Here is a 19061-nt window from a genome sequence, read left to right on the forward strand (position 1 = left end):
TACTACTGCTAACTTATTACTACTACTAAAGCCTAGATTCAATCAGAGCTTTAACCAGCGATAGTAGACACCTACATAGTGGATGACTTGGTGGTGGAACTGTGTTGGAGCTGTCAAATCGGTGAGCAGCTGCTCTGGCATCTTCATGAAGCCACTCCTGCCCCCATTCGCTTTAGAAGTTCAGAATGAGAAAGTGTAGGCTATATAGAAATAACTACGTTCAAATGTAAAAATCATTCAACAAAATAAGTATTTTATCATCCTAATCGAGATGTAGATTACATCTCACATTCCAGTGTTGGAACTTAAGTCCGTGCAGCCAAGGCAATGTCCGGTTCAGGTATAATGCCAGGAGCCACTGGTGGATTTGACAGCTCTGACGCAGCTCCACCTTCAACACCACCAAAACAGCTATGTGGATGTAAAATGGACATATTACTGTACATACTATTATTTTACACAATGTTGCTTTCCACTGGACTTTGTATGTGACAACACCAAGAAGGATTTCATCACTGTTGATCCATGTTCCTAAACTGCTAAAGATGTAGGTGGAGATGAGGTTTGTGAAAAGGATGAAATATGCAGAGTTCCCATCCAGACCTTCTAACAGTAGGGTAAAGGTGTCGGGTTACAGACGACTAACTGGTTAATAACTGTTGGCTACTGGGTTCTTTATCAGTTGGCTCATCAACAGGTGTGTGTGAGACAGAGAGAGTGTTTCTCTCTGTGGGTGTGTCTGCCAGCAGCTGCAGTCTTACTGGGTTCTTTATCAGCTGGCTCATCAACAGGTGTGTGTGAGACAGAGAGAGTGTTTCTCTCTGTGGGTGTGTCTGCCAGCAGCTGCAGTCTTACTGGGTTCTTTATCAGCTGGCTCATCAACAGGTGTGTGTGAGACAGAGAGAGTGTTTCTCTCTGTGGGTGTGTCTGCCAGCAGCTGCAGTCTTACTGAAGAATGCCTCATCCCCACCAGACAGTATCAGCATCATACTGTACAAGGAATGGGACATAACTGTCATTTTATTAGCTTAAAATGTTATACAGTAGAACATGTAGAGTAATAGACCCTTACACTCCCCTGAATAAAACAGCATCTGCTTCTGCTCAGTACCAGATAGAAGTATCTATAAGATACACTAGATTGGTATTTGCTCATACAATACGTGATGACAAAGAAAAAACAATAATAGTACCAGCATTGTAACATTTAAAAACTAATAGCAATATTCAGTGGACACATTTCAGAAGAGTTCAACACAATACAATTATTACATATGTACTGTAAAAGTTGCATTGCAATCTGCCCATATTTTACAAGATTTTCAAATTCATGTGTCTTCTCATTAAATATGAACCACTAATGCCATAATAATACATGTATTTTACATTTATAAAAAAGTATCTGGTGACATTCTGTATAAAGTGTTGCAAATTGTATCTCAGCAGGTTGACCCTTACAGTCCTGCACTACAGACAGACAATGCACTTTAGTTTATACAAGGCAACTTTTCATAGTTCAGAATAAGTACTGTCTCTTTATGCTGTGATATTGTATCTGTTGAGATATATATATATATATATATATATATATATATATACACACACACACACACACACACACACACACTCATAACATATAAACTTGTAGTAAAAAAACATCTTTAAAAAGTTTTGTTCCCCATTTATACATTTTTTGAAAAATCATCTTGGTTGCTGATTGGCATTGGTTGGACAGATACAAAAGTAACACAGTTCTGCATGCATGCATTGTTCTCCATGGAAACACAGGCGTGGCTCTTCCAGTTGATTGGATGAGGTGGGTCATGGCTAGACCCACCTTATCCAGCTTTTGTCAAATAAATGTAAAAAGTAGATATATTTTTTTTGCTAACCCTAAATCTTTTCCTAACATTAACATAATTCTCCTAACCTGCTGCGTTAAGTCCTTCCAACCTGCTACGAAAAGTCAAATCTGACGCTAATTTGACAAAATCTGGATCCCTTCTTGCCATGAGGTGTGCGCACTAGTTCTTCCTTCCTCCTCTCTGGCATTGGCCAATAGAATAACAGCACCGGCCTCTTCTCTCTGGCTGTGTCCTATAGGATCAGAGCATGAGCCTCATTGAGTGGCGGGTCCCGCTTCCAGGGTCGTGTGATTCGTCCTGAGGCAGCATCAGTTTGTCCGGCGTGTACTCGTTCCGCTTCAGATCTGAACACACACAGGAAGAGGAGAGAGATGAGGCAGACCACCAGGCATCCATCTACTACATCAAGCTGAAATAACAATGTCACTACTCCATTGCCCTAGAGCCTTATATTTGAATATTCATTGTCCCCTCTCGCCCACAGTCCTCTGTCCCTATAGCAAAAGATAAGGTCACCTCGTCTCCATAGTAATGGACACACTCAGATGCAAACGGTAAACAAACAGAGAGAGAATTCCCTACCGGGAAGTTTGAGTTTCCTGCAGCAAGAGTTACAGTGGTGTTTGGCCCGGAAGTTTCTGATGGCGTCATCTCCCAGGTTGGCAGGACCAAATATCATGTCATATGATCTACAGATTAGTCAAGAGAACATTATTAATTAAGTGAGCATTCTAAAATGTCCAAATATTGTGCTGTATGATCTACGGATTAAAACGGGAGTGTTATAAAATATTTTACAGCAAAGCGAAACATGATTTTTTGAATGTGAGAACAGAAAACAGGTTTACACACCCCTTCTCACCACTCTTTATGACAGACGGATCAGTCAGAATCTCCCCCACTCCTAAAAACACAAAGATAGCAGTTACTAATGGGAGGGACATGTATTTACAGGATTTTGACCAGCCCAGCACAACTCTCCCTGGGTGTACTCATATGTCCAGTCACTGAAGGGTCAGGGGTTACAAGTTAGGGGTTGGAGGTCAGTATTACCTTGTAAGTCCAGCACTAACAGCTCTCCCTGGGTGTACTCATATGTCCAACATTTTGAGGAATATTCAGAGGTGGAAACTTTCCGTGGGAATTAATGGGAATATATGCAAATGAATATTAATACCATTTAAATGTAGATGTTTTTGCATTGGATACATTTACCATATCATATGGAGACAGAAATATTTTACATTATAAGTACAGTCGTGGCCAAATGTTTTGAGAATGACAGAAATATACATTTTCAAAGTTTGCTGCTTCAGGGTCTTTAGATATTTTTGTCAGATGTTACTATGGAATACTGAAGTATAATTACAAGTATTTCATAAGTGTCAAAGGCTTTTATTGACAATTACATGAAGTTGATGCAAAGAGTCAATATTTGCAGTGTTGACCCTTCTTTTTCAAGACCTCTGCAATCTGCCCTGGCATGCTGTCAATTAACTTCTGGGCCACATCCTGACTGATGGCAGCCCATACTTGCATAATCAATGCTTGGAGTTTGTCAGAATTTGTGGGTTTTTGTTTGTCCACCCGCCTCGAGGATTGACCACAAGTTCTCAATGGGATTAAGGTCTGGGGAGTGTCCTGGCCATGGACCCAAAATATCGATGTTTTGTTCCCCGAGCCACTTTGTTATCACTTTTGCCTTATGGCAAGGTGCTCCATCATGCTGGAAAAGGCATTGTTCGTCACCAAACTGTTCCTGGATGGTTGGGAGAAGTTGCTCTCGGAGGATGTGTTGGTACCATTCTTTATTCATGGCTGTGTTCTTAGGCAAAATTGTGAGTGAGCCCACTCCCTTGGCTGAGAAGCAACCCCACATGAATGGTCTCAGGATGCTTTACTGTTGGCATGACACAGGACTGATGGTAGCGCTCACCTTGTCTCCTCCGGGTGCCCCAAACAATCGGAAAGAGGATTCATCAGAGAAAATGACTTTTCCCCAGTCCTCAGCAGTCCAATCCATGTACCTTTTGCAGAATATCAGTCTGTCCCTGATGTTTTTCCTGGAGAGAAGTGGCTTCTTTGCTGTCCTTCTTGACACCAGGCCATCCTCCAAAAGTCTTCGTCTCACTGTGCGTGCAGATGCACTCACCTGCCTGCCTGCTGCCATTCCTGAGCAAGCTCTGTACTGGTGGTTCCCAGATCCCGCAGCTGAATCAACTTTAGGAGACGGTCCTGGCGCTTGCCGGACTTTCTTGGGCGCCCTGAAGCCTTCTTCGCAACAATTGAACCGCTCTCCTTGAAGTTCTTGATGATCCGATAAATGGTTGATTTAGGTGCAATCTTACTGGCAGCAATATCCTTGCCTGTGAAGCCCTTTTTGTGCAAAGCAATGATGACGGCACGCGTTTCCTTGCAGGTAACCATGATTGACAGAGGAAGAACAATGATTCCAAGCACCACCCTCCTTTTGAAGCTTCCAGTCTGTTATTCGAACTCAAGCAGCATGACAGAGTGATCTCCAGCCTTGTCCTCGTCAACACTCACACCTGTGTTAACGAGAGAATCACTGATATGTCAGCTGGTCCTTTTGTGGCAGGGCTGAAATGCAGTGGAAATGTTTTTTGGGGGATTCAGTTCATTTGCATGGCAAATTAATTGCAATTCATCTGATCACTCTTCATAACATTCTGGAGTATATGCAAATTGCCATCATACAAACTGAGGCAGCAGACTTTGTGAAAATGAATATTTGTCATTCTCAAAACTTTTGGCCACAACTGTAGACATAATTGCAAATGATTAAATCGTTCCAATAGAAATAAAAAAAACAATTTAGTTACGAATTGAACTTTAATTAAATGAGCTGACTCTTCACATGGGATGATTTCATTGAACAACAAAATTAAGGGAATATTGAATGATCCCTAATGATCCATCACATCTCCCAAAAACGTTTTCAACATACATCTGTAAAATGATAGTCTAGAAACTGAAGCTTTGGTTGTCTTCCTCTCAGGCTTCCATGTCTTCTCTCTGGACCTCCTCAATGTCCACCTCTTCAACATCAGACTGAGGCCTCATCTTCACTGTCACTTTCCAACCTTGTTGAGGATGGCTCGTTGTCAGGCTCAAAAAGCCAAAAATTTGCCCGGACGGCCACTAATTTTCCAACCCTTGCCTGTTGCGTGCTTTGGTGTGTGTTCCCAAACAAGGACCAGTTGCGCTCTGAGGCGGCTGATGTTGGTGGGATTGGTGGGATGATGGAGGCAACAGGGGAAAGAGCCTCAGCTCCACAAAGTCCCTTCCACCAGGTGGCTGATGAGATATTTTGGCACGACTGCCATATTGCATCTCCATCCCAAAGCCCTTGCTTGGAAGTGTACTTCACCAGACTGCCAAGAACCTTGCCCTCATCCAGGCCACGGTGGCGAGACACGGGAGTAATGACACCATAGGCCTTGTTGATCTCTGCATCAGACAGGATGCTCTTGCCAGCATACTTGGGGTCCAACATGTACGCTGTACATGTACATGTACGCTGTATGGGCTTCAGGCAGAAGTCTTCACACTTTTGATGTATTTCAGAACTGCAGTTTCCTCTGCTTGGAGCAACAGTGAAGTGGGCAAGGCAGTATGGATTTCTTCTCTTACATCTGCAAGCAGAGTCTGAACATCAGACAGGATGGCATTGTCTCCCTCAATCCGTGCAATGGCTACTGCTATAGGTTTCAGGAGTTTCAGGCTGCTTACCATTTACCACCCAAAATACATCATCCAGGAGGATCCTCTTGATGGGGCTGTCCATATCGGCAGACTGTGATATGGCCATTTCTTGGAGAGACTCCTTCCCCTCCAGGAGACTGTCAAACATGATGCCAACACCACCCCAACGGGTGTTGCTGGGCAGCTTCAATGTGGTGCTCTTATTCTTCTCACTTTGCTTGGTGAGGTAGATTGCTGCTATAACTTGATGAGCCTTCACATACCTAACCATTTCCTTGGCTTTCTTGCTGAGTGTATCCATTGTTTTCAGTGCCATGATGTCCTTGAGGAGCAGATTCAATGCATGAGCAGCACAGCCAATGGGTGTGATGTGAGGGTAGGACTCCTCCACTTTAGACCAAGCAGCCTTCATGTTCGCAGCATTGTCTGTCACCAGTGCAAATACCTTCTGTGGGCCAAGGTCATTGATGACTGCCTTCAGCTCATCTGCAATGTAAAGACCAGTGTGTCTGTTGTCCCTTGTGTCTGTGTTCTTGTAGAATACTGGTTGAGGGGTGGAGAGGATGTAGTTAATTATTCCTTGCCTACGAACATTCAACCACCCATCAGAGATGATTGCAATACAGTCTGCCTTCTCTATGATTTGCTTGACCTTCACTTGAACTCTGCATCCAGCAAATTAGTAGATAAAGCATGTCTGGTTGGAGGGGTGTATGCTGGGCGAAGAACATTCAGAAATCTCTTCCAATACACACTGCCTGTGAGCATCAGAGGTGAACCAGTTGCATACACAGCTCGAGCAAGACATTCATCAGCATTTCTCTGACTACGTTCCTCCATTGAGTCAAAAAAAAAAATCTGATTCCAGGAGGACCATGAGCTGTTGCTATCGATAAGGTGTCCGATTCATCATTTTCACCTCAAATAGAAGTAGAGGGACTTTTGTCAGAGGTTGCTTGTTGTGAGTGCTGAGGGAACTTTATGCACTTGGCCGGATGATTCTGTGGCTTTGTTGCATTCTTCACATACGATTTGGCACAGTATTTGCAAATGTACACAGCTTTTCCTTCTACATTAGCTGCAGTGTAATGTCTCCACACATCAGATAGTGCCTGTGGCATTTTCCTGTAAAGATTAGGGGAAAAAAATCAAAAAAATACAATTCCATGTACAGATAAATAGTTAAGCAGTTAGATTAAACAACTCCTTTGTAAGATAAATGTTTTAAAATGAAACATGTATGGAAACGGGTGAATTAACACTCCTCAGTTAGCAGGCGCAAGCAAGCTAAAACCCACATGGTAGCAAAACTAACTAGCAGAAATTGTTAACAAGTTAGAAATGATTTAAACACTTTGCTGTAGACTACTATTTACTAGTTAACAAAAAAATCAATTATGTCATATAAAATATATTCACCCCACCCAGTATTGTAATCAAAACTTACCAGTAAGCATGTAGTCCTTGGCTCAGACAGTGTAATGGTGTGGGCTCAACAGCATCTCATTAGTGTGTAAGATCTTGAGAATCAGTTGTACATGTGATGGAAGAATGTACTGTGCATGCAGAGGGTTGCAGTTCCATTGAATTGGGGATAGTTTAACCAAAATATGCACAAGACCTAGAATTGCTTTATGTGTATCCCAAAAAAAGGTTCATTGTTATAAGCTAACTTTTTGTTGATGAATTTAAGCAAAATTCCCAGACTTAACTTCACATGGAAAGTTTCAAAGAATTCTGGACATTTACTGTAAATTTCCAGACCCTTTGCAACCCTACTGAAGGGTCAGGGGTTAAAGGTTAGGGGTTGAAGGTCAGTATTACCTTGTAGGTCCAGCACTAACAGCTCTCCCCGGGTGTACTCGTATGTCCAGTGGCTGAAAGCCAGCATGGTCTCCTCCAGAAGGTTGGTTGGGACAATCTCGTCCCCGTTGTTATTGTTAAACTTCCTGAACTCTCCAGTAATACACTCCTCTATAGCGAACCACTGGCCTGCTGAGTGACAGTACAACAGAAACACCTCCAGAAACCTACACACACACACACACACACACACAGAGACAGAGACACAGAGACAGAGACACAGAGAGAGAGGTGGGCACTGTGTCTTCTGAAATTCATGTTTAAAATGTCAAAAGACATACATTTTTAATGGTTAGCACCTGAAAACAAGCAGCTAAATGAGAAGTTGGCCATATAGCTCTGGTGTGTTAGTTTACCTGGGAGAGTAAGGGATTGTCTTGGGCCTCATTTGGTTGAAGGCAAATGTCAGTTTCTGAGCAGCTCTCTGCTGTTGAATTTCCTGTCAAGAGAGAACAAATGAGAGATGATACCAGTGTATGAGGTATTTCCATATTTCCACATTGAATAGCCTTGAATAGACCAGAGGAAGGAAGGATAGAGAAGGAAAGAAGGATGAATAGAATGGAGGAAGAGACGGTGGTGGAAATGATCATATATTAAAAAGGAAAACTAACCATAGTTATCCTGCTATGGTGTGTCATTATGAAGAGTGTGTGTGTGTACACTGAGGTGAAGCCAATGACGTACAGTACATACAGTGCATTCGGAAATTATTCAGACCCCTTGACTTTTTCCACTTTGTTACATTACAGCCTTATTCTAAAATGGATTTAATTGTTTTTTCCCCCTCATCAAATCTACACACAATGTCCCATTATGACAAAGCAAATAAAGGTTTTTAGAAGTGTTTGCAAATGTATTAAAATTCTAAACTGAAATATAACATTTACATAAGTATTCAGACACTTTACTCAGTACTTTGTTGAAGCACCTTTGGCAGCGATTACAGCCTCGAGTCTTCTTGGGTATGACGCTACAAGCTTGGCACGCCTGTATTTGGGGAGTTTCTCCCATTCTTCTCTGCAGATCCTCTCTAGCTCTGTCAGGTTGGATGGGGAGCGTCGCTGCACAGCTATTTTCAGATCTCTCCAGAGATGTTCGATGGGGTTCAAGTCTGGGCCCTGGCTGGGCCACTCAAGGACATTCAGAGACTTGTCCCGAAGCCACTCCTGCGTTGTCTTGGCTGTGGGCTTAGGGCCATTATCCTGTTGGAAGGTGAACCTTCACCCCAGTCTGAGGTCCTGAGCACACTGTAGCAGGTTTTCATCAAGGATCTCTGTGTACTTTGTTCCGTTCATCTTTCCCTCAATCCTGACCAGTCTCCCAGTCCCTGCCTCTGAAAAACATCCCCACAGCATGATGCTGCCACCACCATGCTTCACCGTAGGGATGGTGCCAGGTTTCCTCCAGACGTGACGCTTGGCATTCAGGCCAAAGAGTTCAATCTTGGTTTCATCAGATCAGAGAATCTTGTTGAATCTAGTTTCTCATGGTCTGACAGTCCTTTAGGTGCCTTTTGGTAAACTCCAAACGGGCTGTCTTGTGCCTTTTACTGAGGAGTGGCTTCCGTCTGGCCACTCTACCATAAAGACCTGATTGGTGGAGTGCTGCAGAGATGGTTGTCCTTCTGGAAGGTTCTCCCATCTCCACAGAGGAACTCAAGAGCTCTGTCAGAGTGACCATCAGGTTCTTGGTCACCTCCCTGACCAAGGCCCTTCTCCCCTGATTGCTCAGTTTGGCCACTGTGTTCTTGGGGACATTCAATGCTGCAGAAATGTTTTGGTACCCTTCCCCAGATCTCTGCCTCGGCACAATCCTGTCTCGGAGCTCTACTGACAATTCCTTTGACCTCATGGCTTGGTTTTTGCTCTGACACTCACTGTCAACTGTGGTACCTTATATAGACAGGTGTGTGCCTTTCCAAATCATGTCCAATCAATTGAATTTACCACAGGTGAACTCCAATCAAGTTGTAGAAACATCTCAAGGATGATCAATGGAAACAGGATGCACCTGAGCTCAATTTCGAGCCTCATAACAAAGGGTCTGAATACTTATGTAAATAAGGTACATTCGCAAACATTTTAAGTCAAGGGGTCTGAATACTTTCTGAATGCATTGTAGACCCTGGATAGCTGACACTATGTCTTGGTCAATAAGAGCCATTGAAGCCATATTCATACTCCTCCTTTCAGGGCTTTAAGTATTGGGAATGAATCAGGGAACAAACACACTGAGTGTACAAAACATGGCTATTTCCATGACATAGACTGACCAGGTGAATCCAGGTGAAAGCTATGATCTCTTATTGATGTCAACTTTTAAATCCACTTCAATCAGTGTAGATGAAGGGGAGGAGACAGGTTAAAGAAGGATTTTTAAGCCTTGAGACATGGATTGTGTATGTCTGAGTGGGCGAGACAAGATTTAAGTGGGAGGGGGGAATCAATATTAGGAAGGGGTTCTTAATGTTTTGTACCCTCAGTGTGTGTGTGTATGTATATATCCATCTCATTGGGTGAAGCACAGTGTGTGTGAGTGTGTTCTCCTCTACCCTGAGACAGAGCAGCAGTACAGTGTCCTCCTTGTAGATGCTCTGCCAGGTCTGGACCACCTCTGGTAGGAAGGACTTAACGATATACAGGTGACCTGGCTTCAGAATGTCATACTCCGACCACGTACACAGCACCTAGAGTACAATAGTTACAGTTTATTGTCCTGCCGAGAAATACATTATTGTACAACAATGCAACAAACCAACAACCAAAAGCAACAAACCAATAGCAATACTTGTTAATGTTCATTTCCATATCTGTTACATGTAGTGAAGACACTAGACAGTAGTGACCACACACACCAGCTGTACCTTGAGTGCACGTCGCAGCCCCCCTCCCATCTCCTCCTTACTGAGGAACTCTATCTTGGCACAGAGACCTTTGTGAGCCCAGGAGGACATGCTGTTGTTGATGGTGTTGGGAGAACTCTCCTCCAGACGATACACTGTTACTGGCTCACCTACAGGGAGCAGCACACACAGACAGAGGGAGAGAGAGTGTGGGTGTGTATTAAATATAGAATTGCAGCCACACAGGATAGATGGTTTATAGGTTCAACTGGTTTGGGTGTGTCAGGGGGAGTTGGGATATGCAAAAACACATTTCCAATTCACACCTGTATAATAAAATAGGACAAATAAGCATCCACCAAATTATTACTATTATTTATAGGTTAAACTGGCTTCCTTATCTCCCTTAACTGGCCATGATATGTCCCACTTTATGTCCTCATTCTAACAGACTGGGTGGGGTCACCTCGTCTGTCACCTGTCCAGTTCTCCAGGGTTGGGGTGAGACAGTTCTCTCTCATTGTTCATACATTTCCGTTTACTTCCTGAATTGAAACGGAATTGACCCCAACACCACAGTCCTTTCAACTAGATAGACTGCAGCTGAGTTAGACAGTAGGACACAGTCCGTGAAAGAAATTGAAACCCTGACTCTGTGTGGTGCCTGATGAAATGGACCCAGGAGGCACTGGGGTGAAGGGGCTGTGTAACACTGTATCTTACCTCTAGGGGGCACTGGGGTGAAGGGGATGTGTAACACTGTATCTTACCTCTAGGGGGCACTGGGGTGAAGGGGCTGTGTAACACTGTATCTTACCTCTAGGGGGCCCTGGGGTGAAGGGGCTGTGTAACACTGTATCTTACCTCTAGGGGGCACTGGGGTGAAGGGGCTGTGTAACACTGTATCTTACCTCTAGGGGGCACTGGGGTGAAGGGGCTGTGTAACACTGTATCTTACCTCTAGGGGGCACTGGGGTGAAGGGGCTGTGTAACACTGTATCTTACCTCTAGGGGGCACTGGGGTGAAGGGGCTGTGTAACACTGTATCTTACCTCTAGGGGGCACTGGGGTGAAGGGGCTGTGTAATACTGTATCTTACCTCTAGGGGGCACTGGGGTGAAGGGGCTGTGTAACACTGTATCTTACCTCTAGGGGGCACTGGGGTGAAGGGGCTGTGTAACACTGTATCTTACCTCTAGGGGGCCCTGGGGTGAAGGGGCTGTGTAACACTGTATCTTACCTCTAGGGGGCACTGGGGTGAAGGGGCTGTGTAACACTGTATCTTACCTCTAGGGGGCCCTGGGGTGAAGGGGGTGTGTAATACTGTATCTTACCTCTAGGGGGCCCTGGGGTGAAGAGGGTGTGTAACACTGTATCTTACCTCTAGGGGGCACTGGGGTGAAGGGGCTGTGTAACACTGTATCTTACCTCTAGGGGGCACTGGGGTGAAGGGGGTGTGTAATACTGTATCTTACCTCTAGGGGGCACTGGGGTGAAGGGGATGCTCTGAGACAGCCTCATCAGGTTGTTACGCTCCACAGCTACAGGGAGGGAAACACACAGAGTCAAATACACACAACATTGGCAGAAGGAGGCTACAGTAGTCAAATGACATCCTACTTCATGTAGTGGGGTATAGGGTGTGACTTGAGACTGACTACAATATGCTTTAAGGTCCAAACCTCACCTGAGTATTGGTAGCTTTCCATTGGCTTGAAAGGGGAACCAATTGCTGAAAAAATTAAATGACAAATAAAAATGTTAAAGTCTGTTATTCAAATCCAGTCCAATCAAATCTAAAGTTTATTTGTGATATGCATGGTTACAAGAAGTGTACACAACACAACAAAATGCTTACTTGCAAGCTCTCCACGCATGACTATTGCAAGTAAAAAATAAGAAAGAAATAAGCATGTAGGGAAGAGAATAAGAATGAAAAAGTAGAGGTGAAGAGGTGAATTCATTTTAGTGGTACAGGGTTAGATCACATCACAATGAGTTAGATGTAGTTACAGGGTTAGATCACATCACAATGAGTTAGATGTAGTTACAGGGTTAGATCACATCACAATGAGTTAGATGTAGTTACAGGGATAGTTCACATCACAATGAGTTAGATGTAGTTACAGGGATAGATCACATCACAATGAGTTAGATGTAGTTACAGGGTTAGATCACATCACAATGAGTTAGATGTAGTTACAGGGTTAGATCACATCACAATGAGTTAGATGTAGTTACAGGGTTAGATCACATCACAATGAGTTAGATGTAGTTACAGGGTTAGATCACATCACAATGAGTTAGATGTAGTTACAGGGTTAGATCACATCACAATGAGTTAGATGTAGTTACAGGGATAGTTCACATCACAATGAGTTAGATGTAGTTACAGGGATAGATCACATCACAATGAGTTAGATGTAGTTACAGGGTTAGATCACATCACAATGAGTTAGATGTAGTTACAGGGTTAGATCACATCACAATGAGTTAGATGTAGTTACAGGGTTAGATCACATCACAATGAGTTAGATGTAGTTACAGGGTTAGATCACATCACAATGAGTTAGATGTAGTTACAGGGATAGATCACAGGGATATATCACATCACAATGAGTTAGATGTAGTTACAGGGTTAGATCACATCACAATGAGTTAGATGTAGTTACAGGGATAGATCACATCACAATGAGTTAGATGTAGTTACAGGGATAGATCACAAGGATAGATCACATCACAATGAGTTAGATGTAGTTACAGGGTTAGTTCACATTACAATGAGTTAGATGTAGTTACAGGGTTAGATCACATCACAATGAGTTAGATGTAGTTACAGGGTTAGATCACATCACAATGAGTTAGATGTAGTTACAGGGTTAGATCACATCACAATGAGTTAGATGTAGTTACAGGGATAGATCACATCACAATGAGTTAGATGTAGTTACAGGGATAGATCACAGGGATAGATCACATCACAATGAGTTAGATGTAGTTACAGGGTTAGTTCACATTACAATGAGTTAGATGTAGTTACAGGGATAGATCACATCACAATGAGTTAGATGTAGTTACAGGGATAGATCACATCACAATGAGTTAGATGTAGTTACAGGGATAGATCACAGGGATAGATCACATCACAATGAGTTAGATGTAGTTACAGGGTTAGTTCACATCACAATGAGTTAGATGTAGTTACAGGGTTAGATCACATCACAATGAGTTAGATGTAGTTACAGGGTTAGATCACATCACAATGAGTTAGATGTAGTTACAGGGTTAGATCACATCACAATGAGTTAGATGTAGTTACAGGGTTAGATCACATCACAATGAGTTAGATGTAGTTACAGGGATAGTTCACATCACAATGAGTTAGATGTAGTTACAGGGTTAGATCACATCACAATGAGTTAGATGTAGTTACAGGGATAGATCACATCACAATGAGTTAGATGTAGTTACAGGGTTAGATCACATCACAATGAGTTAGATGTAGTTACAGGGATAGATCACAGGGATAGATCACATCACAATGAGTTAGATGTAGTTACAGGGTTAGATCACATCACAATGAGTTAGATGTAGTTACAGGGATAGTTCACATCACAATGAGTTAGATGTAGTTACAGGGTTAGATCACATCACAATGAGTTAGATGTAGTTACAGGGTTAGATCACATCACAATGAGTTAGATGTAGTTACAGGGTTAGATCACATCACAATGAGTTAGATGTAGTTACAGGGATAGATCACATCACAATGAGTTAGACGTAGTTACAGGGATAGATCACATCACAATGAGTTAGATGTAGTTACAGGGATAGATCACATCACAATGAGTTAGATGTAGTTACAGGGATAGATCACATCACAATGAGTTAGATGTAGTTACAGATCACATTACAATGAGTTAGACGTAGTTACAGGGATAGATCACATCACAATGAGTTAGACGTAGTTACAGGGATAGTTCACATCACAATGAGTTAGACGTAGTTACAGGGATAGATCACATCACAATGAGTTAGACGTAGTTACAGGGATAGATCACATCACAATGAGTTAGACGTAGTTACAGGGATAGATCACATCACAATGAGTTAGACGTAGTTACAGGGATAGATCACAGGGATAGATAACATAACAATGAGTTAGATGTAGTTACAGGGATAGATCACATCACAATGAGTTAGATGTAGTTACAGGGATAGATCACATCACAATGAGTTAGACGTAGTTACAGGGATAGATCACATCACAATGAGTTAGACGTAGTTACAGGGATAGATCACATCACAATGAGTTAGACGTAGTTACAGGGATAGATCACAGGGATAGATCACATCACAATGAGTTAGATGTAGTTACAGGGATAGATCACAGGGATAGATAACATCACAATGAGTTAGATGTAGTTACAGGGTTAGATCACATCACAATGAGTTAGACGTAGTTACAGGGATAGATCACAGGGATAGATAACATCACAATGAGTTAGATGTAGTTACAGGGTTAGATCACATCACAATGAGTTAGATGTAGTTACAGGGTTAGATCACATCACAATGAGTTAGATGTAGTTACAGGGATAGATCACATCACAATGAGTTAGATGTAGTTACAGGGATAGATCACATCACAATGAGTTAGATGTAGTTACAGGGATAGATCACATCACAATGAGTTAGATGTAGTTACAGGGATAGATCACATCACAATGAGTTAGATGTAGTTACAGGGATAGATCACATCACAATGAGTTAGATGTAGTTACAGGGATAGATCACATTACAATGAGTTAGATGTAGTTACAGGGTTAGATCACATTACAATGAGTTAGATGTAGTTACAGGGTTAGATCACATTACAATGAGTTAGATGTAGTTACAGGGTTAGATCACATCACAATGAGTTAGATGTAGTTACAGGGATAGATCACATCACAATGAGTTAGATGTAGTTACAGGGATAGATCACATCACAATGAGTTAGATGTAGTTACAGGGATAGATCACATCACAATGAGTTAGATGTAGTTACAGGGATAGATCACAGGGATAGATCACATCACAATGAGTTAGATGTAGTTACAGGGATAGATCACATCACAATGAGTTAGATGTAGTTACAGGGATAGATCACATCACAATGAGTTAGATGTAGTTACAGGGATAGATCACATCACAATGAGTTAGATGTAGTTACAGGGATAGATCACATCACAATGAGTTAGATGTAGTTACAGGGATAGATCACAGGGATAGATCACATCACAATGAGTTAGATGTAGTTACAGGGATAGATCACAGGGATAGATCACATCAATGAGTTAGATGTAGTTACAGAGTTAGATCACATCACAATGAGTTAGATGTAGTTACAGGGATAGATCACAGGGATAGATCACATCACAATGAGTTAGATGTAGTTACAGGGATAGATCACAGGGATAGATCACATCACAATGAGTTAGATGTAGTTAAAAGGGAAAGTTCAAGCCACTCACAATCCTTCCTGCTCCCCAGGTGGGCGTGTCTGTAGAGACATGATGCAGCTGAGAGGAAGGAGAGAGAAGATCATTAGCCAGAGAGGTGACTAGAGTGGTGACTACAGTGGTGACTAGAGAGGAGACTAGAGAGGAGACTAGAAAATAGAGAGGTGAATAGAGAGGTGAATAGAGAATAGAGAGGTGAATAGAGAATAGAGAGGTGAATAGAGAGGTGAATAGAGAATAGAGAGGTGAATAGAGAATAGAGAGGTGAATAGAGAATAGAGAGGTGAATAGAGAATAGAGAGGAGAATAGAGAATAGAGAGTTGAATAGAGAGGTGAATAGAGAATAGAGAGGTGATAGAGAGGTGAATAGAGAATAGAGAGGTGAATAGAGAGGTGAATAGAGAGGTGAATAGAGAGGTGAATAGAGAGGTGAATAGAGAATAGAGAGGTGAATAGAGAATAGAGAGGTGAATAGAGAGGTGAATAGAGAATAGAGAGGTGAATAGAGAATAGAGAGGTGAATAGAGAGGTGAATAGAGAATAGAGAGGTGATAGAGAGGTGATAGAGAATAGAGAGGTGAATAGAGAAATAGGAGGATGAATAGAAAATAGAGAGTTGAATAGAGAGGTGAATAGAGAATAGAGAGGTGAATAGAGAATAGAGAGGTGAATAGAGAGGTGAATAGAGAATAGAGAGGTGAATAGAGAATAGAGAGGTGAATAGAGAATAGAGAGGTGAATAGAGAATAGAGAGGAGAATAGAGAATAGAGAGTTGAATAGAGAGGTGAATAGAGAATAGAGAGGTGAATAGAGAGGTGAATAGAGAATAGAGAGGTGAATAGAGAGGTGAATAGAGAGGTGAATAGAGAGGTGAATAGAGAGGTGAATAGAGAATAGAGAGGTGAATAGAGAGGTGAATAGAGAGGTGAATAGAGAATAGAGAGGTGAATAGAGAATAGAGAGGTGAATAGAGAGGTGAATAGAGAATAGAGAGGTGAATAGAGAGGTGAATAGAGAATAGAGAGGTGAATAGAGAATAGAGAGATGAATAGAAAATAGAGAGTTGAATAGAGAGGTGAATAGAGAATAGAGAGGTGAATAGAGAATAGAGAGGTGAATAGAGAGGTGAATAGAGAGGTGAATAGAGAGGTGAATAGAGAATAGAGAGGTGAATAGAGAATAGAGAGGTGAATAGAGAGGAGAATAGAGAGGTGAATAGAGAATAGAGAGGTGAATAGAGAGGTGAATAGAGAGGTGAATAGAGAATAGAGAGGTGAATAGAGAGGTGAATAGAGAGGTGAATAGAGAATAGAGAGGTGAATAGAGAGGTGAATAGAGAATAGAGAGGTGAATAGAGAGGTGAATAGAGAGGTGAATAGAGAATAGAGAGGTGAATAGAGAATAGAGAGGTGAATAGAGAGGTGAATAGAGAGGTGAATAGAGAATAGAGAGGTGAATAGAGAGGTGAATAGAGAATAGAGAGGTGAATAGAGAGGTGAATAGAGAATAGAGAGGTGAATAGAGAATAGAGAAGAGTGAATAGAAGAATAGAGAGTTGAATAGAGAGGTGAATAGAGAATAGAGAGGTGAATAGAGAATAGAGAGGTGAATAGAGAGGTGAATAGAGAGGTGAATAGAGAGGTGAATAGAGAATAGAGAGGTGAATAGAGAATAGAGAGGTGAATAGAGAGGAGAATAGAGAGGTGAATAGAGAGGTGAATAGAGAGGTGAATAGAGAATAGAGAGGTGAATAGAGAGGTGAATAGAGAGGTGAATAGAGAATAGAGAGGTGAATAGAGAATAGAGAGGTGAAGAGAGGTGAATAGAGAATAGAGAGGTGAATAGAGAGGTGAATAGAGAATAGAAAGGTGAATAGAGAGGTGAATAGAGAATAGAGAGGTGAATAGAGAATAGAGAGGTGAATAGAGAGGTGAATAGAGAGGTGAATAGAGAATAGAGAGGTGAATAGAGAGGTGAATAGAGAATAGAGAGGTGAATAGAGAATAGAGAGATGAATAGAAAATAGAGAGATGAATAGAGAGGTGAATAGAGAATAGAGAGGTGAATAGAGAGGTGAATAGAGAGGTGAATAGAGAGGTGAATAGAGAATAGAGAGGTGAATAGAGAATAGAGAGGTGAATAGAGAATAGAGAGGTGAATAGAGAATAGAGAGGTGAATAGAGAGGAGAATAGAGAGGTGAATAGAGAGGTGAATAGAGAAGAGAGAGGTGAATAGAGAATAGAGAGGTGAATAGAGAATAGAGAGGTGAATAGAGAGGTGAATAGAGAGGTGAATAGAGAGGTGAATAGAGAGATGAATAGAGAATAGAGAGGTGAATAGAGAATAGAGAGGTGAATAGAGAGGTGAATAGAGAATAGAGAGGTGAATAGAGAATAGAAAGGTGAATAGAGAGGTGAATAGAGAGGTGAATAGAGAGGTGAATATAGAATAGAGAGGTGAATAGAGAATAGAAAGGTGAATAGAAAATAGAGAGGTAAATAGAGAGGTGAATAGAGAGGTGAATAGAGAGGTGAATAGAGAGGTGAATAGAGAATAGAGAGGTGAATAGAGATTAGAGAGGTGAATAGAGAATAGAGAGGTGAATAGAGAGGTGAATAGAGAATAGAGGTGAATAGAGAATAGAGAGGTGAATAGAGAGGTAAATAGAGAGGTGAATAGAGAATAGAGAGGTGAATAGAGAGGTGAATAGAGAATAGAGAGGTGAATAGAGAGGTGAATAGAGAATAGAGAGGCGAATAGAGAATAGAGAGGTGAATAGAGAATAGAAAGGTGAATAGAGAATAGAGAGGTGAATAGAGAGGTGAATATAGAATAGAAAGGTGAATAGAAAATAGAGAGGTGAATAGAGAGGTGAATAGAGAGGTGAATAGAGAGGTGAATAGAGAATAGAGAGGTGAATAGAGAATAGAGAGGTGAATAGAGAATAGAGAGGTGAATAGAGAATAGAGAGGTGAATAGAGAATAGAGAGGTGAATAGAGAATAGAGAGGTGAATAGAGAGAGGTGAATAGAGAATAGAGAGGTGAATAGAGAATAGAGAGGTGAATAGAGATTAGAGAGGTGAATAGAGAGGTGAATAGAGAGGAGAATAGAGAGGTGAATAGAGAGAGGTGAATAGAGAATAGAGAGGTGAATAGAGAATAGAGAGGTGAATAGAGATTAGAGAGGTGAATAGAGAATAGAGAGGTGAATAGAGAGGTGAATAGAGAATAGAGAGGTGAATAGAGAGGTGAAT

The 19061-nt window shown here is 41.7% G+C and overlaps 1 protein-coding gene across 2 annotated transcripts in view; it reads right to left on the reverse strand.

Annotated features, from left to right (window-relative positions):
• Nucleotides 1–995: 995 nt before the first annotated feature.
• LOC115203342 (transient receptor potential cation channel subfamily M member 7) overlaps nt 996–19061 on the reverse strand; it is a 111958-nt gene continuing 93892 nt past the window's right edge. For both annotated transcript variants that reach the window (XM_029767960.1, XM_029767959.1), the window contains exons 32-41: nt 15816–15863; nt 11987–12031; nt 11775–11840; nt 10321–10469; nt 10009–10143; nt 7811–7893; nt 7416–7621; nt 2718–2769; nt 2448–2554; nt 996–2209 (exon numbers count right to left, since the gene is read on the reverse strand). In XM_029767960.1, coding sequence (XP_029623820.1) covers nt 2106–2209; nt 2448–2554; nt 2718–2769; nt 7416–7621; nt 7811–7893; nt 10009–10143; nt 10321–10469; nt 11775–11840; nt 11987–12031; nt 15816–15863 — 995 coding nt within the window. In that variant the 3' untranslated portion in view covers nt 996–2105. The remainder of the gene's footprint in view (nt 2210–2447; nt 2555–2717; nt 2770–7415; nt 7622–7810; nt 7894–10008; nt 10144–10320; nt 10470–11774; nt 11841–11986; nt 12032–15815; nt 15864–19061) is intronic.

Source organism: Salmo trutta, chromosome 12 (genome assembly GCF_901001165.1).
Source record: "Salmo trutta chromosome 12, fSalTru1.1, whole genome shotgun sequence".
NCBI lineage: Eukaryota > Metazoa > Chordata > Actinopteri > Salmoniformes > Salmonidae > Salmo > Salmo trutta.